Source organism: Drosophila montana, unplaced genomic scaffold (genome assembly GCF_035044405.1).
Source record: "Drosophila montana isolate Dmon_TW-CO22-7 unplaced genomic scaffold, ASM3504440v1 contig_3733_1, whole genome shotgun sequence".
Classification (NCBI taxonomy): domain Eukaryota; kingdom Metazoa; phylum Arthropoda; class Insecta; order Diptera; family Drosophilidae; genus Drosophila; species Drosophila montana.
The window spans coordinates 5,711,946-5,734,671 of record NW_026998620.1 but is presented as its reverse complement, the minus strand read 5'-3'; the positions used below and the strand labels follow the sequence as shown (position 1 = coordinate 5,734,671).

At 38.1% G+C, this 22,726-nt stretch overlaps 5 protein-coding genes across 8 annotated transcripts in view; 3 read left to right on the top strand and 2 right to left on the bottom strand.

The window, feature by feature from the left end:
* The first annotated feature begins 539 nt into the window (after nt 1-539).
* Nucleotides 540-2,052, top strand: LOC135436534 (tabinhibitin 3). The gene is made up of 3 exons (XM_064694158.1): nt 540-688; nt 757-1,148; nt 1,207-2,052. Exons 1-3 carry the CDS (start codon nt 551-553, stop codon nt 1,994-1,996), a joined length of 1,320 nt encoding a protein of 439 aa, XP_064550228.1. The 5' UTR covers nt 540-550; the 3' UTR covers nt 1,997-2,052.
* Nucleotides 2,053-2,512: 460 nt separating this feature from the next.
* LOC135436532 (uncharacterized) lies at nt 2,513-4,324 on the bottom strand. The gene is made up of 2 exons (XM_064694157.1): nt 4,101-4,324; nt 2,513-4,038 (listed from the first exon to the last, which is right to left on the bottom strand). Exons 1-2 carry the CDS (start codon nt 4,233-4,235, stop codon nt 2,602-2,604), a joined length of 1,572 nt encoding a protein of 523 aa, XP_064550227.1. The 5' UTR covers nt 4,236-4,324; the 3' UTR covers nt 2,513-2,601.
* A 251-nt stretch (nt 4,325-4,575) lies between these two features.
* On the top strand, nt 4,576-6,684 carry TfIIFalpha (transcription factor IIFalpha). The gene is made up of 4 exons (XM_064694154.1): nt 4,576-4,718; nt 4,784-5,691; nt 5,746-6,321; nt 6,383-6,684. The coding sequence occupies exons 1-4, from the start codon at nt 4,695-4,697 to the stop codon at nt 6,582-6,584; spliced, it is 1,710 nt and encodes a 569-aa protein (XP_064550224.1). The 5' UTR covers nt 4,576-4,694; the 3' UTR covers nt 6,585-6,684.
* A 781-nt stretch (nt 6,685-7,465) lies between these two features.
* Nucleotides 7,466-13,160, top strand: gzl (godzilla E3 ubiquitin protein ligase). 2 transcript variants are annotated; one of them, XM_064693963.1, is made up of 9 exons: nt 7,466-7,616; nt 9,320-9,648; nt 9,708-9,883; nt 9,950-10,044; nt 10,290-10,483; nt 10,549-10,744; nt 10,808-11,146; nt 11,560-11,710; nt 11,784-13,160. In XM_064693963.1, exons 2-9 carry the CDS (start codon nt 9,535-9,537, stop codon nt 12,151-12,153), a joined length of 1,635 nt encoding a protein of 544 aa, XP_064550033.1. In that variant the 5' UTR covers nt 7,466-7,616; nt 9,320-9,534; the 3' UTR covers nt 12,154-13,160. The 2 variants fall into 2 exon arrangements, with proteins under 2 accessions (XP_064550033.1, XP_064550032.1); XM_064693962.1 differs by having other exon boundaries at nt 7,466-7,797.
* Nucleotides 13,161-14,165: 1,005 nt separating this feature from the next.
* The window catches only part of Dmtn (transmembrane and coiled-coil domain 2 protein Dmtn), a 30,239-nt gene continuing 21,678 nt past the window's right edge, over nt 14,166-22,726 (bottom strand). For 2 of the 3 annotated variants that reach the window (XM_064693842.1, XM_064693843.1), the window contains exons 2-10: nt 20,296-20,492; nt 17,349-18,008; nt 16,606-16,670; nt 16,027-16,541; nt 15,832-15,952; nt 15,198-15,302; nt 15,022-15,135; nt 14,788-14,963; nt 14,166-14,723 (exon numbers count right to left, since the gene is read on the bottom strand). In XM_064693842.1, the coding sequence (XP_064549912.1) occupies nt 14,597-14,723; nt 14,788-14,963; nt 15,022-15,135; nt 15,198-15,302; nt 15,832-15,952; nt 16,027-16,541; nt 16,606-16,670; nt 17,349-18,008; nt 20,296-20,492 (2,080 nt within the window). In that variant the 3' untranslated portion in view covers nt 14,166-14,596. Of the gene's footprint in view, nt 14,724-14,787; nt 14,964-15,021; nt 15,136-15,197; nt 15,303-15,831; nt 15,953-16,026; nt 16,542-16,605; nt 16,671-17,348; nt 18,292-20,295; nt 20,493-22,726 lie in introns of those variants that run through there. The other variant, XM_064693844.1, reaches the window with a different exon arrangement.

Genomic DNA, 22,726 nt, shown 5'->3' with positions numbered 1-22,726 from the left:
ATAATACCCAAATATTATAAGCTTAAAATAGTCAAAATATCTTAGTATATTTATTTTATTTATGTAAGGGTCTCTGGTTTAGGGTATATCTTTATATATAAAACTGTTTGTCCTGCCTGACTGACTGTTTTGTGATCAACGCACAGACCAAACCGCAAGAGCTAGGAGCTATGTGATCAAGGTGCATGTTAAAACGGGGTTTCGGTAAATTCCACCTGCATGTGTGGAAAAATAGCGAAAAACGCTTGTTTGATTCAGCATCCAAATAGGCGGAATAGGTTATAGAAACGCCGGGAAATACCCGTTCCTATACATGTGACATTTATTATTCTGTGGTTTGCAAATGTGAATAGTGTATTAAATTAAATTATAAATGATCCTCCTAAGTGAGGCTAGGAAAATGTTGTATATAAGAGTACCGTAACAAACATTCGTAAAAATTAACCATACACTGTAGCTTTAAATCGGAATTACATAGATTATATACCATGAATAAATTGGCAACCAGAAACGCAATTTGGCACAGAAAGCTATGATATCTCATCGTAAAATGTCGTGGCCAAGTTCCATTGCGTATTTGTGTTGCATCATTTTCATGGTAAATGCTTTGCATCCGACTAAGAATTACTGCGATGTTCGTTTATGCCCAGCTAACCTCAAGCATGTGGCCTGCGGAATGAATCCATATGTAAGTAATCCCGATTTGAGGGGCAACTGCTTCGTAATGATACGCCATTCAATATGCTATACTTGCAGTCCTTCGACGAAACATGTAGCATCGATGCTGAGGTCATCGCCATGACTAATAAAATTCGTGTCTTTATAATAAAACGTATGAATGCACTGCGCAACATGGTAGCAAAAGGTGGATTTAATGGCTTTAGTGCAGCAGCCAATATGAGCACTGTCGTGTGGGATAGGGAACTGGCCTTTCTTGCAGAGATGAATGTCCGCAATTGTTATTTGCACTATGATCCTTGCCGCAATACGGATAATTTTAAGAATGTCGGGCAGACCGTAGCCTATCGTGGATTCAGGGGCTCAATACCCGATTTGGACGATATTTTATACACACAACTTCAATTATGGTTTATCGAAGAGAAAAACGCGACGATGAACGACATCGCACAATACAGGAACCCATATGGGTAAGTTACAGGTAATGAAATGCAAATTTAGAAATTAGCAAGAATTGTTTAATTATAGTAATCCCTGGTTGAACTTTATGCATCTTGTGCATGACAAGGTCCAGAAAGTGGGTTGCGCGGTTCTACAACAGTCAATAAATGGATGGCTGCAAACATTTTTCACCTGCAACTATGATCATGCGCCCGTTGTGGGCCAGCCGGTCTACCATCAGAGTCTCAACCCTGGAGAATCCTGCAAATCTGGTACAAATCCAACCTACGCAAGTCTTTGCTCTGTAAAAGAGAGCCAGCTCAGGGTAGCTGCAAATGCGACAAAGAAGAATAACAAAGGAACTAAACCCCAGCGAGGTGTATTAAGTCGTAGAAGTAACCCCGATGAGGCAGCTATAAATAATACAATTCCTGACGGAGAGCAAAACAATGGCAGCATGCTGAATCCTGGGGAACGGACAAATAAAACTGTTAATGACGTTGAAGATGATACCCAAAATGATGGTGACTTACCAAATGATGTTTCCGCTACTAATGACTATTGGCGGAATAAGTTCCTCCGATTTTCAGAGAATGTGAAAAAAGCGTTGAGAAAGGGCAAAGATCGCAACGTTGTCATGTTAACCATGAACCATGAAGTCGACATTGACAAGTTACCAAAAATGGATTTCCACGATGCAATACTGCGCACGCGCGAAATACATATTCAGAATGCTATCGAGAATCGCGTACTGCCAATTCGCAATCGTGGCATTTCATCTAGAACATTTGTTTCAGGACCCAAGGTCATATTAAGAACCCAAAAAGCAAAGCACCACAGCAGAGGTGTGGCTAAATGGCGTACAGTTCGCCGCTAACAGCGTTATTTGAATTCTTAAAAATTCGGAAAAAATTCTATGAGGTTTGTATCCCATTCATTTTACTAGTAATTTTCATTAAAAATATATCTTAAAAAACCTCATGTATAGATCTTGAGTGCATTTATGTGCAGTTCGCTGACAATGTTATTAAATCTTTGATGAAACCAAGATTATTTGTTTTTACCCCCTAAAAAGGAACAACTATATGAACAACATGCCATGATATTTCTGATTCAAATCTATAATAATTAGAAGCATATTAAAAGTCGTAGTTGGTGAGTTGGCTCAACATAAATAGCAATATTCTAAGATGGTTTTATACACTCACAAAATTAGGACAATTAGTTGACTAATGACTGATAATTTGGGTCTCTCCCATCTTTCTCCCATAAAATTTCATACTATCTGGTAAGGTATAATAGTAATTGTCATTGGGTATCCCCAGGGATAGATGAGCAGAGAAGAATGACCCAAAATATAATATTTCTAATTATAATGGTCAAAGGCATCGACTAGATTAGAAATGGTATGTCTGAAATTTATTTATTTAAAAAAATTAATGCTACTACTACCACTGTTCGACATATAAGACTAACTAGAAACTAATACACCTCCATTTGCATTTTCTTCCATATGGTATTCATGCGTAATCGCCCTTCGTGCAAATGCTTAAGCAATGAATCGGCCGTCATATCTGGTGTAGATTTGGGCGCTGAATGCGCCTTGCACAGCGTCGCATGGCGCTCGAAACGCCAGTGTGTTTTAAATATTTTATTGCAATATTTGCATATGCGTTCCTCCTCCGGTTCGTTGATTCGACGATCAGGCTCAGAACTTTCACGATGGTTAACTGAACGTTGCGGAATCGTCCATTTGGGCTCCGGTTTGATAAGCAATTGGGTTTTGTTCTTGCGCTGAAGCTCCTCTTGATGATTGTAGCGTATATGATTGTACATCTTTGACATGCTTGTCTTGGTCCGGTCGCATAAAGTGCACTTCAAATATGACCGAAAGGGTAAATGCTTAAAGCAATGCTTCTGCAGTTCAGTGCGTTTGGTGGTGTGCTGCACCTCATTGCATTGTAGGCAAATGCTTTGTCGATCCTTGATCTTGAAGCTATTCTCAATGTAGTGCTCGAAGTTATGCTTCTTAAATACATGACTACGCCAGTCATCCATGGATTCAATTTCCTTACCGCACTTGGGACACAAGTATGAAACGAGTTTCGCAAGGCCACTGATGCTAACATCTCCATCGCCATCCTGTTCGGGGGTTGTTGTTAAACGACGACGTTTGGGCGGCGGTGTTATTTCTGTATCTGTTTTTGGTTCTGACTTCATTTTCTTCTTTAATTTATCCACTTCATCCTTGCCCAGTGCATCGATTTCAATAATCACCACTTCCTTATTTTGTTGGGGATGTGCTTCAGTCGGCTTAGCCACTTTATCAGTTTCCTCAAGCCGCTCCTCAAAGAACTCTTGGCACAGTGCATCCAAATCTGCTTCGTATTGCACATCCTGCGACTGTTTTTGCTCCATTTCCTTACGCACAATGTCCTCGTAGGCATTTAAGCAGCGATCTAGCGCCTGTTCACTGGCATTGGGCTTAGCTTTCACTGGAGGAATAGCTGATGGCGTTGCTGCTTCCTGATCTTCCGTTTGCAGATCAATGTCCATTAATGCCTTTTGCAACAGATCATTGCGCCTGCGCGGCTGCCTTGCACCTTTACCTTTTGGTGCTTTTTTATCTTCCTGGCTACGTTTCACTTGCTTCAACTTGGCCTCATACTTTTCAATCTCTTTTATATGCGTGGATAACAGATGTTCATTTAATGCTCGTCGCCGGGTATACGCCAGGCGACAGTGTACACATCGGTAAGTTTCGCGATGATCCAGATGCATAAAGTAATGGTATTGTAGGAGGGCGATTGTTTTGTGGGCATTCTCCACCCACTTAAAGCAAAGTTGGCACTCGTGGAAATTCTCATCGATTTGAATAAAATTGAAATCTGCATAGGTCTTTTTGAGGTAGTCGTGCTTCTGCATGAGAATTACCAAATAAGAAAATAAAGAAGATATGTTGTCGCTTTACAAAATCATACCGTATTTAAGTGTTGTCGCCACTCGGCTTGTGTACGAAACGCCTTGCCGCATTCGGGGCATATATAGACCATATGTGCCTCCAGGCGAGCATTTAGTTTGCTTTGCTCATCGGTCAGCACGCTGTTTCGTGACATTATTAGTATAAATGGAGGTCAAAAGAACCAAAAAACACAAATTTTATTGAAATAAACACAACATTAGTAGAATGCGGCTAGAGATGAGAGCATTTATGAATCCGTAAAATATCGATTTATCGATGAGTGCTCTCAACTTGGTCACCTTGGTAACCTGTCAAATGATTAAATAGTTTTAAATCAATCGTTTATGCAATCAGCAATATTGCAGTAAACAATGTTATTTGTTAAGTTGACTGATTCTTAAAAATTCATTAAATAAATAATTTTCCAAAATTTCCTAAATACTAATCGTCTAAAAATGGTCACCTATATTTGTAAACGTTGTACAGTAAAAATACTTAAAAATCGAAAAAGTTTTACTATCGATACATAAATACAAAATAATCGGCCGGTCAGTAACTTCGTTGATATAAAGGAATTAGGAAAATAAATTTATATTCATTTCACAATTCGAGCATGTCGATTGCAGCAAAATCGACAGTAAGTAGAGTACCGATTACATTTGACAGCTTTTAATAATGAATCCAATACTATACCAATTCCAGACTAGCAGTAGTGGTGGAGGTACCACGTCCGCAGCTGCAGTGGCGTCCAGTTCGACCTCGTCGAGTGGCAATGTTCAGGAGTTTAAGATTCGCGTGCCTAAGATGCGCAAGAAGCACCATGTCATGCGTTTTAATGCCACGCTCAATGTTGATTTCGCACAGTGGCGCAACGTCAAGCTGGAGCGGGAGAACAATATGAAAGAATTTCGGGGTTTCGACGAGGAACAGCCAAAATTTGGCGCTGGCTCGGAGTACAATCGTGACCAACGTGAAGAAGCACGTCGTAAAAAATTTGGTATCATAGCGCGCAAATATAGACCAGAGGCTCAACCCTGGATTCTAAAAGTGGGTGGCAAAATGGGAAAAAAATTCAAAGGCATACGAGAAGGCGGAGTGGGGGAAAATGCCGCTTTCTATGTGTTCACGCACGCCCCAGATGGTGCTATCGAAGCCTATCCTTTAAATGAGTGGTACAACTTCCAGCCCATACAGCGCTACAAGTCCCTGTCAGCAGAGGAGGCCGAACAGGAGTTTGGACGTCGTAAAAAAGTCATGAATTACTTCTCTCTTATGTTGCGCAAGCGCTTGCGCGGTGACGAGGAGGAAGAACAAGATCCAGAGGAGGTCAAATTGCTAAAGGCTGCTACTAAAAAGTCTAAGGAACTAAAAATTACAGATATGGATGAGTGGATTGATTCTGAGGATGAGTCCGATTCTGAAGATGAGGAGGAAAAGAAGAAAAAGGAGCAGGAGGACAGCGATGATGGCGCTGGGAAGAAAGGTAAGGGAAAAAAGGGCATGGATAAAAAGAAAAAGAAACGTGATGTGGACGATGAAGCTTTTGAGGAGTCTGATGACGGCGACGAGGAGGGTCGCGAAATGGATTACGATACCAGCTCAAGTGAAGAGTAGGTTGCAATCCGTAATTTTCCTGCACTATTATATTATTAAACTATTTACAGTGAACCTGATCCAGAGTCTAAGATGGTGAAGGACATGAAAGGCGTGGCTGAAGAGGATGCACTGCGCAAATTGCTCACTTCTGATGAAGAAGAGGATGAAGAAAAGAAATCAGATGAATCAGATAAGGAGGAAGGCGAAGATAAAAAGAAAAAGGAGAAAAACAAAGATGAAGCCGCCAAGGATAAAAAGAAAAAGAAACAATCAAAAGACGACAAGAAATCAAAGACAAACGGTAGTGATTCATCAACGGATCTCAGTTCAGATAGCACAGATACCGAAGATGACCTTAGCAATGGACCGTCTAAAAAGAAGTCTGCAACCAATAAAGACAAAGACAAGGAAAAGGATATTGCTAACAAGGTCATCCCCAGTGGCAGCAATGCAAATAAATCACGCTCGGCCACGCCTACTCTCACGAATGACCCCAACAAACGCAAAATGAACAGCTTGCCCAGCGATCTCACCGGATCTGACACCAGCAACAGTCCTAGCAGCACGCCCGCTAAACGACCCAAGAGCGAGCTGAGCAACTCTTTGCCATCGTCATTCGCAGGCGTAGTTAGCAACAAAGTGGAGTGAGTATACCATTGCAGTGATTGTGAGATTTAATTGCTGATATTTGATTTGTTTGCACAGAGACTATGGAATCACCGAGGAAGCAGTTCGTCGATATCTTAAGAGAAAGCCCTTGACAGCTACAGAGCTGCTGACTAAATTCAAAAACAAAAAGACAGGCGTCTCTAGCGATCGCTTGGTCGAGACCATGACCAAGATCCTAAAGAAGATCAATCCGGTGAAGCATACCATACAGGGGAAAATGTATTTATGGATTAAATAATTATGTCGCCACACTTTTAGCTGCATGCATTGTATATTTTAATTGCCAGTGCATGTTCATAAACTGGTTTATTAAAAATTGAGAATTTTTGTATTTAAAATTATTCATTTTTTACAAAAAAGTATAGTGTTCCCAACAAACAAAATTGAGCATCACTTTCACAGAGAAAGATAATAGAAGACGAATTAAATATTAGACTTTTTGAATTTTCACAAGTAATAATACATGGCTTATAGTCATGACTGAAAAAAGTCTCCCGCGTACATTGATCTACATTTAAGTCGTTTGTATTTGCCAATAAATTGGCACGGGTCGTGTAACTTTATTTTCAAATCTAATTTTGGCGCCACCGTATGTGGTCAAAAATAGTGCTAGACAATGTCTGGGAATTATATCGATACTTTTGCTTTTGCAATGAAAAAAATATTCTTTATCTTATGTAACAATACATAGTGGACTTTTTCAGAATGAAAGGAATCTACATATTAGAAAAATTTAACGTATGCTATAATTCAATTGCAATATAATTTATTTTAATCACATATTTATACTGGTGGTCGATGGTATCGAAGATACAAAGATACAAAGAATGATTAAAAGTTAACTCCTTAGACCATCCGGTAAAATTTAAAAATTAAACCAACGCTAATACTTAAACAATTTTGAATTATTTTTATATTAAATATATATAGAAAAATAAAACAATGTCGACCATCGCAATAAACAGTGATTATATATATATTTTTTGTTAATTTACCTACACTTATTTTTTTATTTGCTTAAAACAGGTATAGTTTCATGATGTTTATATGCGGAAAAAGGGAAAGCCCTATAGGAAAATATGAACGATCCATCGATTGGTTTTTGTAAGAAATCATCGATATTACAATGGTCACACTGGACAGTCCGAGCCCTGCGCTGAGTTCTAGACCACAAAACATCTTAAATAAGCAAAGTTAAGATCCTGTAAAATGTGTAATCAGCAAAATTACAATAATCCCCGTCCCATTTGCTGAGTGGTTACAAGTGGAGGTGCGTGTATTGTGCCATAAAATCACAATTAACTGCAACGCAATTGCAATGGCGACGAGTACGAAAAAAAACGAATGAGAATGAGCGAGTGTTAAAAAGAAGAAAAAACAGTGCAGCAAACACCAAATAGTTGCCTTTGGCGAATTAAATATAAAAATAAAACAATAAATAATTGAAACAAGTGAGTAGTAGCACTGCATATTGTATCGATTGTGTCAGCACCAGCTGCTTTCTTAGAGAAATTATTTTGCACACCAATGCAGACACATGCACACACACAAACAACAGACTGAAGGCATAACAAAAGCAAACGCAGTTTAAATCAAGCTTTTTTTCATGTCGTTTCAATCATTTTAAATATTAATTGATTTGCCGTGCGCTGTCCTGTGGATTTCACCTGTTGGAGCAAGACCATTTGCTGCGTGTTTCTTTTTATTTACTGTAGTAAAAACCTTGACGGTAAAGTTGTGCGTGCGTAAAGTTCAAGGCGTAGTGTATGTGTATAACTGGTGGGTGGTGCTGCGGGCACCTTCGCGTGGGTGTATAAGTGTGTACATGTGTGTAATTTTTGTTTGCATATGCAAACAGATTAACGTTCGATTGAAACATGTGATATGTGTTATTAATGAGCAGAAGAATTACTTATTCTGTATTTTGTAGAAACGATTGTTGAAGTAGCGAAAAAAGAATCACATCAGGGTAAGCCTTATATATCCAAATATTTATCACAAGGCATACGCTCGTCCAGCTAACGATTAAAAGTAACCCATAATTGCGTACACACATATGTACAAACGCTTATGCATATGTCAGATGGCTTTGTGTTTGTTTATTTGTTTATGTACAGATTATATTTCTCTATTTGCGCATACAATAAAAACAAAGTCACGTTCTCATTAATGTCACAGTTGTATTGGTTCGTATGGGCACGATGTGTTAATTACATGTGACGTTCTTTATTTAATTATGCATTTAATACAAAAATTAGTGACATTTTTGCGCCTGCCGCATGTATGCCAAATGTATTATCAGCTCATACTATATTTCACATAAATTTTCCACGTTTGTTCCGCAGGTTCTACTAAATCGGCAAAAATGCAATTATACTTTTAAAGTTCTGCCCGAGTGTTATCGTCTGGTTAGCGATGATTCATTGTGTTTCATTCTGCCGGCTTGCCAGAAATCTTTTCACTTAGTTTTGTTTTAACTTCTGCAGCAGCTGCTGTTATTTGCAAAGCAATTCATTATGCAGATATCATTGCAAAATGTTTCAAGATTTCAATTGATATAAATTAAGCTCAATCATAACAACAATCTGGAACGAGGCGTCGATGCGTTCGCGGTTTGGCGACTTGGCTGCACTCCGTTATGGACTGGCTGCTTCGAGTAAATATGCAATTTTAAAACTATCGGCAAATGTGCCAGCACTAGGGACTTTTGTCAACAAAAGTCGAACATCTGATTGCGGGACCAAAGGAAACAAGCACAGAAAAAGAAATCAAAAATGTGAAACACACACACACATGCACCGACACATACACATTCACATTCACACACAAAATATATACATACATTAATATACGTATGCGTTAAAGAACGTTTATCTTATCAGCAGGCAATGGCGGTGCTCTGGCCGACGCCGTTTGTTTGCATTGAGCTGAGCTTGCCTTTAATGGATTTTCATTTATGCACTTGTTTTGCAGGCCACCAAAAACAAACGCCCAGGCACACATACACACAGATGAGAAATGCGAATAGTGCAAATGATAACAATCATAAGCAGCAGCAGCAGACGCAGCAACAACAAAATAAAGCAATAGCAGCAAAACAACAGTTTAACAACTGCGCGCAACAACAGCTTTTTTTAGCTTTAGTTTGATTAGTACTAAACAGCACCAGCAGCAGGCGGTCAACCATCATGGCTTGGACGCATTGTCTCGTACTGAAATTGATAATACTTGGGCTCTGCTTGATATGCCATCAAGCGGTCGTTGATGCTCATGTGCTCGTTTACAGGCGCACCACCACTCAGGTAAGTTAATCCAGCTTCTCTCTTTAATCTCTAATAAAATCCAATATACTTTTACAAAGCTAATTGAGGAGTTTAACGATTTGCCCGCCACATTTGGACCACCTATCGTGGGCAATAATCTTCGGGTGTTTGTGGTGCCACATGAGACCAATAATGCGTATGGCTGTGATAATTTAAAACCACCACCTCGCACCGGCTATCCAATTGGCGCCAAATTTGTAGCGATTGTGTCGCGGTAAGCAGAATCACACTCGTAGAAAGCTATACCAAAATGTGAAGATCTATTTTTCTGCTTACACAGCGGTGGCGATTGCACATTCGAGCGCAAGGTACGCGTGGCTCAAAATGCAACCTATTACGCTGTGATCATCTACAACAATGAAGGCGATGAGCTAGGTATGTCAAGCTATATGAAGATCAGACTTTTAGTCGAACTATTAACATGTATGTATACGTGTTAAAATGTGTTTGTACTATCGAATGGGCTCTAATAAGCAATGCCTGGAGATAGACACGACATGTATAACTTTAAAATGAAGCATACAATCTTTTTGTAGCTCTGGTCTAAACAAAATTATCTGTTGGTTTCCTTCAAAACGAATAATTTTAGCAAAAACGCTTCAATGTTTATCTAATTTCAGAACAAATGACCGCCAACAATGCATCAGGGATACACATAGCCTCCGTTTTTGTGGGTCTTACGACTGGCAAGACATTGTTATCTTTTTTTACGCCAGAGGTGGTGCTAATCATAAACGACGAGCTGCCCTTCAATATCAACACACAGCTGATATTGCCATTTTCCATACTGATTGCATTATGTTTTCTTATTATGGTATGTCGTATGCTTAACTTAAATTGAGGTTTTGCTTAACCCAATCTGCTTGTTTGTTTGTCTAGATTGTCTACATGATATACAAATGCATACGGGAACAGCGACGACTGCGTCGTTATCGATTGCCGAAAAGCATGCTTAAAAAGATTCCAGTGCTGCGCTATACAAAAAACAATACCACCATCAAGTATGAGACATGCGTGATCTGTCTCGAGGACTTCGTTGAGGACGACAAGCTCCGGGTGCTGCCATGTTCGCATCGTAAGTTAATGGAGCTAACTTAATAATATCTGATTAGGAAACGCCTAATAATTTTCATTCCAGCTTATCACAGCCACTGCATCGATCCCTGGCTAACTGAAAATCGACGCGTCTGCCCCATATGCAAGCGTAAGGTTTTTACGAAAGGCGAAGCACGTGCGAGTCGGAATCGACAGCCTTCTTTAGATAGCGTCACTGACACTGATGATGATACCACGCCGCTATTGCAACAGCAGCCCCAAGCCACAACTGCAGCTGCTGAGGCAAGTGGCAGCAATAGCGCCAGCATCAATTCTGCATCATCAGCAACCGGCACGACAAGACATGGCACATTTCGACGTGGGGATTCAGCGCATACTCCCACCGCAGCGCAGGAATATCACAGCTCTGATGACGAAAATGGTGCGTGTTAAGTATTTTTAGTGAGCCCCTAAAATCTCGAAATTAATTCTTAAAACCATAAATTATTAAACTACTGAAATAGTTAAATGTTAGGCAGAAACATACGTTACTGATTTAGTTTATTGTTTAGGTTTTAAAAATGTTTTGTATGTGCAAAAATGGGGTTTTATATTAATTAGCTTGAGTGTTCAGTATTCTATTTCGGGAGCTTTAATTTTTTTAAATATTTTAACCTTTGTAGGAAAGAGTTTCCACTCATAAAATAACTTTTTAATCACAATATTCGTGCTCTATCGCTTTTACGAAGTGTTGTTCATACAGAACTATTTTTTATTCACGGGGCGTATTATTGATATTATTGTACAGCTGTAAATTACATTTTATTATATGTACCTTTTATATACCCAATACAGCGCTTTTGGATTCCGCTATGCCCCAGGCTAATACATCGGCATCTTTACAAAGACGTGTCAATCCTTTCGATCGGTCACCAAATTTACCCGCACATTTGGTAGATCAGCTGAGCCCTCCAAGACGCTCACTTTGGTCGCGGATGAACTTCAGGTAAGTTTTGCAGATTATTATACACTTATGTACTAAATATTTTACACTTCTTATTGCATTCATTTTTTCACAGCTTCCTATTTCGTCATGAGCCCAGAAGCATCAGCGTGGCAGCACCGCCATATCTCGACCATCTTGAGTCCGGCACTAGTGAAGTTACCGGTCGCGGTACAGGTGCGACTGCCACGACTGCTGCTATGTCCACGCCCACATCGAACAACATACTAAATCCGAATTTAAGCGGCTCCTTCAAGGATGACGATATGCCACCGCATCGTTCCATTTATGAACCGATTGCAATTAGTACCCCCGCCACCGAGCAAGAAACGCCGTCAGGTGCAGTCGCAGTGGCTGATTCGGTGTTTCTACAGACGCCCACACAGGGCGGCATAGGAGTTGCCGCGCTACCGCATAGCGGCGCAGATAGCCAGTTTCTCATATGAAGTAGACGCGAATAAGAGAGTTTAGTTTTTTAAGGCATAGTTCACACCAAGCAGGCAAAAGTAGTAAAGTATAAGTCGCTTGGACGCGGCGAAGCTGTGGCTGCCAGCTGCTTTGTTTTAAACAATTAACAAATGTTTACCCTTAATATAAATATGTAATTGTAATTGTATTTGTAATCATCATCGTTATGCCGCGTCGATCATGGATGATTATGATTTGCACCCTAAAAACACATTACATTCATACATACTACATACAAACATAAATATGCGTATGCAAATTGTGATTTATTTTATATACCTTATATATTATTAACATTATTGGCTTGCGTAACTAAAGTCAAACCACACACAAAACTAAAATGTAAAATGTTTACCTGATTCGGATAACATATTCGATTTTTTTTTGTTTTTATCCACTCAACACTCCGAAAGAATATTAAACTTTCATACAAATAAGTCAAAAAAGAAAATGAATCAAACATGTGTAATTATACTTATTGTTTGAACACTAGTTTTAATATGCATGTAAAATTTGTTTTCAAGCCAGAAACTCAAAGTTTTGAACCATAACATGTAATCCATTTATTATATTTTGTATGATTGTTACTGTATAATTATGCTCGATTTAACTAATTTTAAGTTTTTCTGTGTAATATATTTAAATTCTCCAATTCGATTTTTTAATGTAAAAGGCAATACGAATAATGAAACAAAAAAAAAGCGTTAAAAGTTTGTAGAAATGACGGTTTTCGATATGCAAAATCTAAAATAAAAGTGCTAGCTTGTGATTATTTTCTCAAAGATAACAAATTAAAAAGAAGCAACTGCAACTGATGAAAACTGTTCACAACTACGAATATAAATATTGTAAGACGAAATCAATTAAACATAAAGACATAATAAATTGTGTGTTTCAAAGTGTAATCTAAAATTAATTTACAATATATTAAACGTAATTGAAATAAACTAAGCGGCTTAAATGGGGTTCGTTTGTAGCTTATCAACTGTCTATCTATATTTCATCTATATTTCCATACAACTTTGTATATAAGCGCCAAAAACATTGGGTAACTAGGGAAGCACAATGAGGGAGGATCTGTAAAGCGATTCGATTCAAGTTAAGTAGTAGGTGCTATCAGGCATATTGGCATATTTGGACAAACTTCATCCACATTACAAATTTTTTAGGGTGATTACAGTCGACATAACGTTTTTCTTATTTTTGATGCAATTCCTTAAGTTAATTTATTTGCAACCTAGATTACAATATGGAAGCCTAGTAAGAAATGGGCATGATTAAAATAATAATCATGTACCAATAAACGTAATCCGTTTTTGATATAAGGGAATCGACAACGTCTGAACAACGAGGATTTGGTTTTGAATATCAGATTATTTGTCTTAGCTAATACACATTATCAACGAGTTTGTTATATTTCATAACTAAGTAAATGGTAATAAGAACTTATATTCATAAAAAAAGGAAAATAAAAACAAAATTATTCTGCTAAAAATAATGGCTTTGAATTCTATTGTGTACAGCCTAAAAGAATGCTGCAATTCGTTGAGTGCAGACAGAAGCTGAATGCTACAGAATTTTTCTTCAAGTTATTTCAAAAATTCTATTAACATTATTAAATTTCAAATATATTAACATTGTTACTTGGGGGTGCCTCGCTTGCCATAGGCCCATTAAAAATGCTCAAGAATAGGGTCCACACTCATACAGGAGGTATTTGAATATATTATTATTTATTTTATAAATTTTTACCTTTAATGGTAGTCAAAGTAGATTTATTACTGTCGCCGACAGGAAATTACAACAGCTGTTAAAAAAAACAAGTTCACTTGCACCTTATTTTCTACATACGTGCGTACTCTCTTGTATTTTAATTTTAATAGGTTTTTGATAAGTTTGGTTGAATTGTATAGGCCACGTAAATTATTGCTCCAAACATGGCGAGCAGTGTTGAAGTTGTAAATTAAAAAACAAGAAAAATAAAAAAATGTTTTGTACAAATACAAACTTTTTTAATGTATACGATAACTAAATGTATATATTATTTAAATATATTTATTAATTTATAGTATTGAGTAATGCACAGAAACTTGTCAGCAATGCAGCAGTTATTGGACTAAACTTTTAGCAGAGTGTTTTAATCGAATTTCGCTAAGTGTATACATTTATGTATAATTATATGTGTATGTGTGTGTGTGTGTGAGTGTGTAGATGTGTGCGAGTTTTCCATTTTGTTTGTACAATGTATATAGTACGTATATGTTTGTATATGAGTCGTTCATGTGATGCGCGTTTTGTATGATAACTAGATTAACTTTAAACTTTTACGTTTTGTGTATTTATAAGCTATATACAAAGTATGCACGTTTTCAACTTAATACTATTAAAATTAAGACGCTACTAATCGAAGAGAGAGTCGTTTCACTTGACCACCAGCGACTGTTTGAGATGCCGCACAAGGCCTCCGCCTATATCCTGAACATCCGGCCATTGGCGTATCACAAAGATTATAAAGCAAATCGTTAGAAATGTGGTCAGCACGCGAACCCTACAAATACAAAACAGTTGGTGAGTTTATATCTAACATAAATCTGTATATAGCGTGCACTCACCTCGTTTTGAGAAAGGGCATTATGATGCCAGCAGCGGTGGCTACCAACAGGAGCACCACCTGCAATATCGTTAATACCACATTGATGAGTTTCACAACCAGGGCGCGGGCATTCGAATTATCAATGCCCTCGACGGTTACATATTGCTGCTGCGACATATGCTCCATTTTCGATATCTGTTTTGTGTGAGGTGCGTTTTAGTATTTGTCTGTGTGTCTGTCTGCCTGGACTTACCCTTGTTTGACAATTCTCGAGCACTTCGTTGACGTCACGTAGTCTTTCATCGCTTTGGTATTGTACTTTTTCCTCCATATCAGCAATTGTTTGCTTCAGATTCTCAATTTCATTCTGCAAGAGAGAAACGCACATAAATTAGTATAAATATTGCACTTGATGTTAGTGGGTCGAACCTGATGCAATTCCGTCAAGTCATTGATTTGCTCCTCCAATCCCTCGGCGCGAAAGCGTTCGCTGTCGAGAGTGGCGGTTAAACTGTTGAACTCCTTTTGGCTTGTCTGAAAAGTGATGAAAAGTAAAATTAAATATTAAGTGTTATTTAATGTTCATTTCGCCAAATACAATGCTCGTTCTTCTAAGAAAAACATTGAATCAAATGAAGTCTGCATTTTTTTTAACCTGGTCCAGAGACTAAAGACCCAATAATTGCAAGCTATTAAATAATATCAGCACTTTTCTGCATTTTATTATAAAATATTTATATTTTTTTAAATAATTTAAGCTTGTATAAATAATGTTAAAAGAAACGCAGCCCTATAATTGTGCTTTGTAAAGGAGACGTTAAGAGCCTGTGTGGCTTAGGTCGGACCAACAGGCGGAAATTTACCGGTTTAACTTCAGCAGCCTGTTTTTCAAGGTATCTTGACTATACTCTGACTTACGAGCTCCTAACTTAATTGTAAGATCATATCAAATCGGTCTACTGTATTATATGGCTCATGTATTAACAAGTGATTGGATATACAGCTTTTATATAAAATCACAACTAAGGTTTTATTGAAAGTAGGCAATTCATTTTCAACCCACCTCGAGGCGTTCGATACGCTCCTTAAGCTTCTCGTTCTCGGCCTTGCGCTCGGCCAGTTCAGTTAGTAGGGACTTGAGCACAATGTGATACTGGCTGGCGCCCGACTGACTCTTGCCAGATCTGTGGGAGCAGAAATGAGTTCAATTATTATCCATTCAGCTACATTTGGTTAATATCCCCTTCCCCGCACTTACCCCGCTGGTATGCTTTCGCTGGTGACGCTGCTGCACTCACTGCCGTTGTCGCTGTTGAATTTGCCGGTGCCGCTGCCGGTGCCCGTGTTGTTGTTGTTGATGTTGTTGCCACCGCCAGAGCCCGTCGAGGTGCCAACGCCGGGCTGTTGCAGCAACCGCTCACCGCCCGCTGACAGGCCGTCGGGATTTGCTGACTGAATGGCTTGAAGCTCGCCATCGCCAATCTGATTGATGTTGTCCGCACTGCCAAATTTGTTCTTAATGAGATGCGCAAACTCGCGCGGCTTGGACATCACCGAGCCGGAGAAGCCAGTAATCCCGTCACGTATATTGCCGCCCACATTGCGCAGTCCCTGGCCGACATCGCGCAGCACCTCGCGCGGCTGTCTGTGCTGGCTCTTTGTCTGAAATTGATGATTCTGCAGATCCTTGGCTCGTTTCGTATAGCTGTCCAGTTTCTTTTGCAGCTGTGATATGCTGTGTGCGCTCTTCTGATTCTTCTTCTCGAACACCGCCTGCACGTGTACAACATACATTTTAATTAATAACTATTGGTTTTCATTTAATATTTAACTCTACCTTGATGCGCTGCAGTTGTTGTTTGTCGGCGCTGGCTGCGAGTTTTAGATACTCATTCACATTATCTGCAAGAAGAATATCAAATGTTATAGGATCTTTGATGACATAACTTTATAAATGCCTAAACATATTGCATTAAAGAGATCAACTTGACAAGCCATGGCCATCCAACAGACTTTCCCTCAGAGATAATTATAATTGTGTTGATTTTTTATTTTAAACAACATTTAAATTATTAATTGTTATATATATATATATATATTATAATAGGATTAACCTAGCTCATTGCATACTTTATTGGTTAATTAGATGGATTTAGATCTCTTGAAAAGGATAACGTTTTTTAAACTTTCTTGTCTAAGTGAATAGAGTATATTGGTTTTGTCAGGATGCCCGCAATCGAAGGCTTGGAATATATACTAGTCTATACCGATGGCAGATAAACTGTTAATAATATGTGGCCACATCGAGTAAGGGCGTGATATCTTGGGCTTGAAGTCTACTGAAGAGCTAATCTGAAAATCGATCCAAAACTCTTGACGTGGCAAATCGGGATATATTTTTCTTTTACTTACTTTTATTTACTTTTCAATAACAAAATTTCTCTTCAGTATTTTTTATGATATTGAACTCGCTTTTTATGACTTTCATCAATCCGATTATAGCCCGAATGCGAATGCTCGCAAAAGTATGCTATGAAAAAGAGTATTTTAAGGCACATGTGTGCTATTCGCTGTACTCACCATCCCTGGCCGTTTGCTCCTGTCTGATGGACTCCTTGGTGCACTGTATCTTCGTATTGAGACGATCGATGGCCTGCACACTGGAGCTGCGTTCGTGAGTGCGCCGATGATGCAGCTTCTTGCTGCCATCGAATTCATCGGAGACAACCGACACGTAGTAATCCTCGTTGCCGGACAAACGTGAATCCTCGAGACCGCTGCCAGTGCCGGCGCTGCCGCCGCCACCGCCACCGCCAAAGTCCGCCATGTCGCCTCCAATGCCTACACCGACAATGCCGCTATAGGCTAGGAGGCCGCCCTGATCGGAGCCATGTGTGCGTCGTTGGCGTTCACGACTGCGTCGCCGGTGCGTGGGGCTGTGGCTGCGAAAACCGCGCACTGCCACGCCCCCGCTGCTGCCAAGGCTGCCGGTCACCGTGTTGCCGCCGCTATAGACAGCCGCCTGTGCAGCTGCCACTGTGGCGGACGAGGCCGACGAATTGCTGTTGGCTGTCGTTGAAGTTGCCGCCGTACCCGACGCTCCTCCACCTCCTCCTGCTGCTGCTGTTGCCGTCGTCGTCGTCGTTGCAGTTGCCGTGCCAGCCGCTTGAATGGCTGCCAACGTCGCTGCCGTTCCGGGCGCCGATGCTGTCGCTGAGTCGCCGGTGCGCTCCCTGGACACTGCCGAGTTGTGGCGCATAGAAAGTATTTATGGTACGTATATATGTAGTTTATGGCTGTGCCTCGGCTCAAACCTCAATTGTCAAATGGATGAAGGCGAGGCGAATCACAGGTGCAGTCGCAGCAAACGATAACAACAAACACAATGATAAAGCAATAACACAAAGCAAGTCTCGAAATACCACAAAGATAAAAGTTCAATTTGCTGCAGCTGTTGTTGTTGTTTTTTTTGTTGCGGCTGCGATTGTAAGCGAGTGTGTACATGTGTGTGTGTTAATGACAGCTGTGCGTCAAAAGAGACAGTGAGAAAAAGAGATAGAGATAGACAGTGAGAAAGCAGCAGCAGCAAATGTTAGCGATTAAAAAGCGTTTAAAATCGCGTCTGCATTGCTATGGAAAGAAAATCGGTGAAAATGCGAGCAATGTGTGAAAATATTTGTGTATGTATACTCGTGAAAAACAATCCAACTCTTTGGCAAAATTTAAACTTAAAGTCTAACATATATTTTTCCAAGGAAGGAAAAACTTGAATTTCTAATCAATAAATAATTTTGATAATGTAGAAAAATAATTTCTAATTAATTTGTAGTAAAAATATTCGATTAAAATTCTATTTAAGGATATTTCGTTTGATTTCCATTTATAACTATATATGCTCTATTTATTATAATGTAATAAATAATCAAAGATAAGTTCCAACTTTTCTGTTAATATATGTAGCTGTACATTAAGTGTTAGTGTGCCAAGGTTCGTATTATTTTTCGCATAACTGTAAATGTGTATATGTACATATATGTGTGCGTTTGCAAGTTTAGCTAGAAATATTTTCTATTTTTATACCTACGTTGTATATATATGTATATATATATATATATATATATGTGTGCGTACGTATGTATGGGTGCTGTAGCGGTCAACGGTTACAAAGCTGTTTAAATACACAAAAGAAATAAAAGAGAAACGAGAACAAAAGGATAATCAACACACAAGTTAAAAACAATGCAACGAACGATATGGACGCACACAAACGTCACATATGTATGTGTAAATAAATTTCAGCAACAATAATCAAAACCAACAAATGCATTCACATACACGCACACAAGCACACATACACACAAACACACACACATATACATATATGATGCGCTTAAAAGCACACAGCACATGTTTGCACTTGTGAGCTTTTAAGCCATTTGCATGCAAATGTTTGACTACAAAATCTCAAAGTATTACGAAAACAGAAAAGAGCAACAGAATAAATATGAAAAAACAGTGTGTACACATATAATTTGAGTAGAGATTTGATGTGAATGATAACTGACTAAGAATGGCATTGTTTATCACTTTTTTTATAGTCCTTTTTAACTAGTGTAACTTTAGCTATAATCTATTTAAATAATAAATTTGCTCTAAGTCAAACTTTTATCGGTTTTCATAAGCTTAAGCTTCTGTTTGGAAAAGATTTTTATGAAGTAGCTGCGATATTGTAGAGTATTAATATTTATATGGAGTAAAAATGTGTGCTTTCTTTAACTTTTATAAAAAGGAAATATTCCTAAAATTTGCGGCATGTTTCTTAAATTTTAGTTCCCGATAGAAGCACAGAATAAATAAACGAATAACTCATTATGAAGCGAGTGCTTGGGAATATGAAACTATTAGCAAATAACACGAAAGTGAAGAATTAAAATGTTTACTTGATGTTTTCAAAATATCACTTGATTAGGTCTACGATAGAATCAAAGCCTTTTCAGAAGCTTTTTTGTACATTTTGAATTTGTAAGTTGACGATAAACATATGCTGTTAAATATTGGATATGGATATATGGATATTGAAAATATGCTGGGCCTTAAGAGCAGCCTATTTGCATGAAATTAAAGAAGTGTCTACATCTGTGAGATGAAGAATTTAAAAAATAATTTTGTTCAACAAAAGATTTTAGCAGACGATTTTCATTTAATTAAGCTTGTTTAATCTATTTAGGTTTATTGGTCTTTGCACGACTATAAAATCTTTCATCATAATTAGCACCGACTGCTAAGCCGCATAAGCGGAAGTGCTAAGTGAATAAGTCGCAGAGTTTGGTTATCATTCCTAGCCGCATGAAATCCGAATCAACCCACACACTGATAAGACTGTTGATGAGCGTGTCGCATGAGTTCAATTATGGGCCAGGTGATTAAGCTATTGGGCTACAACACAACTACAGGTGTGGGCTTCAGGTGCTTGACGGGCACTTATCAGTGCGAGGATTATAATGGTTATAATTATAATTATATTTACTTCGCTCGCTGCTTCTGGTGGCTGAAGGGGAACGACTGGCCCGTAAATTGGAGCTGGAACCGCGAGAGGAGCGCAGTGGCTGCAACGATTGCAGCGTTAGATGATCCCGGGACGTGCTCTGACTACCGCTAACTGGTGGCAACGAATCCATTATTGCATATTGCTTGGCAAGAATCTCGAGCAGTTGCCTCCAAAAGCTGCAAATACGAAAAGCAAAATACGTCGATTATTAAAAATATTGTCATTGAGATTGAGATAGTGCCCAGTGCAAACACAACTGCGCGGCGAGTCCAAAGTCAAAAGGTGAATCAACATGGGCTGCTGATAATCCGAATCACAGTCATTCAAAACTGGAGCATATAATGCCCAGCTGCCAATTTGGCATACCATGGCATTTCATAATATTTCGCAGCAAAATAATTAAACGATTTTTAAATTCTTCGCATATTTGTGCGAGATTCTATGGGCTTGTCGGCAGATTGAAAGCACATTCCAATCGAATTGCGAGGGTGGTAACAAAAGTATGCCTAGAAATTAAGGCATTTTTATTGATTTTTTGGGTTTGCTTAAAGTCAAGTTTAAATAAGCTGGAATGCAGTAGCAGAAACATCTGATACGACACCCTGATATTAAATTCATTTGTGTACAACTTCTTACAATTGTCAACAAATGAGAAATGTGTGGAAACAGTAAATACATAATGTATCCGAAACTAAACCTATTAAATATTGATAAAAAAAATTCCTAAAATCAATTAAACCCTATGCAGCCAATTTTTTTTATTAAAAATTAACAATATCCATGTCTCACACTGTTTAAAAATAAAATGTTTTTTTATTAACTATCCATTATTAATAAACATCCATGTCTCATAATAATAAAAAGTATCTGCAAGTAACTAAGAAGTAAACACAGAACCTACCTCGCCGCAGGTGGAAGCGTTTTTGTTTATACAAAATATATAATATTATTCTCTACATACATATATATATATATATGTATATATTTATACTGGCGGCTCGATCAATATTTAAACAATTGCCTGTCGTTAAGTGACGTTTGTCGTTTTGTTGGCGCACAAGTGCCTGCTGCCAGATATAAATACAATCTATATACATATGTGCGCGGGGCGAGTGTACTTATGCACCTGATAAGGATGTTTATTATGTTCACGATAATGTGATTGCATATTTTTATGTACTTGCTCCGGAGCTGAACCTTATTTAGATCGAGGCTCGAATACAATTCAAGTGCTGTGCATCGCATTCTGATGACTGCGCTGCGATGATGGCATACAAAGATAACAATTGTTTATAATTTACTATAAATATTTATATAACAACACTTTTGCTATTTCCCTTTTCTTTTATTTTCTTTTTCTTTCTTTGACTTTGTATACTAAGGTATACACATGCGGCGGTTCCCAAAACTCGAAACAGTCAACAATTGTGTGGGCTGAGCAGACGTGCCTTATTTATACCACAAAAGGGTGCTCAATTTTCATTTTAAATGAAGCTAAAAATGTGGTTTTACTCTGGCACACGAAGTTAGCGAATGACTTTTCAGAGAAATCCAATGTACCTTAAAACATCATAAATAATTCAGAATTCGTAGCAGCTGTTGGAATTATACCCTATATATATTTATATTTTCAAAGCAAACAGTTTTGGTTTTCAAATTGCAGACGTAACTAGTCTCCTTGATATGCAACACTTTTATATTTAAAAATTAACAAGAAAATAACTACATTAACAACTTTGAAATTAAAAATTCGCCTAACTTTTCTACAAAGGCTCAATTCCCCATGACAATGTAACTTGGACAGGAATAGTCTTAGGCTCAAGTTGAATGATTTCTAGAATAACATATAATGTTCTTATAATTCATTAAATTTCTTTTTAGTAATATAAACATAATTCTCTTCGCCATGCACAAAAGAAATGTTAACTGAGGGTTTCTTTATTCTAAAAGTGAAAGAAGTCGAGGTAAAAATATTTTTATCTAAACGATAACTAAATGTGTTAATCTAACATTTAAGTTGTGAGTATAGTTTTTTACCCATTTGCGTGATATCTGATAAAAAAAAAAAGTTTTAAATTTACTTTGAAAAACAGTCGAATAAATATACCATATATAATATACATAATTATAGTTATACATAATCAGAAAAAGAAACCTTACTACAATTTGTGATGATTTGAAGTTGTTTTAGGAAAAATGTATCTATAATTTTCGACGACCCGAGCCTGAAAATTATAGAAAATTTAGCTTAGTTTTTATTTAAATGATTTTACATTGCGCCAACTGCTTTGGGGGCAATTTTTTCATTTCCATAAAGCGCTTTGACTAAGCACACTTTTCACAGTCTAAAGTTTCTCTAATTTAGCTTTGACTGCGTTTCCAACCCAAATGCTCATCTGCAGTTGACTGC

Bases quoted from the DNA above. Each gene is read 5' to 3' on its own strand.
- LOC135436534 (XM_064694158.1), top strand. From the start codon at position 551: ATGTCGTGGCCAAGTTCCATTGCGTATTTGTGTTGCATCATTTTCATG. The intron at 689-756 runs GTAAGTAATCCC...CTATACTTGCAG, and splicing joins CCTGCGGAATGAATCCATAT to TCCTTCGACGAAACATGTAG. The intron at 1,149-1,206 runs GTAAGTTACAGG...GTTTAATTATAG, and splicing joins CAATACAGGAACCCATATGG to TAATCCCTGGTTGAACTTTA.
- gzl (XM_064693963.1), top strand. From the start codon at position 9,535: ATGGCTTGGACGCATTGTCTCGTACTGAAATTGATAATACTTGGGCTC. The intron at 10,484-10,548 runs GTATGTCGTATG...TTGTTTGTCTAG, and splicing joins CATTATGTTTTCTTATTATG to ATTGTCTACATGATATACAA. The intron at 11,711-11,783 runs GTAAGTTTTGCA...ATTTTTTCACAG, and splicing joins TGGTCGCGGATGAACTTCAG to CTTCCTATTTCGTCATGAGC.
- LOC135436532 (XM_064694157.1), bottom strand. From the start codon at position 4,235: ATGTCACGAAACAGCGTGCTGACCGATGAGCAAAGCAAACTAAATGCT. The intron at 4,039-4,100 runs GTATGATTTTGT...ATTCTCATGCAG, and splicing joins GGCGACAACACTTAAATACG to AAGCACGACTACCTCAAAAA.
- TfIIFalpha (XM_064694154.1), top strand. From the start codon at position 4,695: ATGTCGATTGCAGCAAAATCGACA. The intron at 5,692-5,745 runs GTAGGTTGCAAT...AACTATTTACAG, and splicing joins GATACCAGCTCAAGTGAAGA to TGAACCTGATCCAGAGTCTA. The intron at 6,322-6,382 runs GTGAGTATACCA...TTGTTTGCACAG, and splicing joins GTAGTTAGCAACAAAGTGGA to AGACTATGGAATCACCGAGG.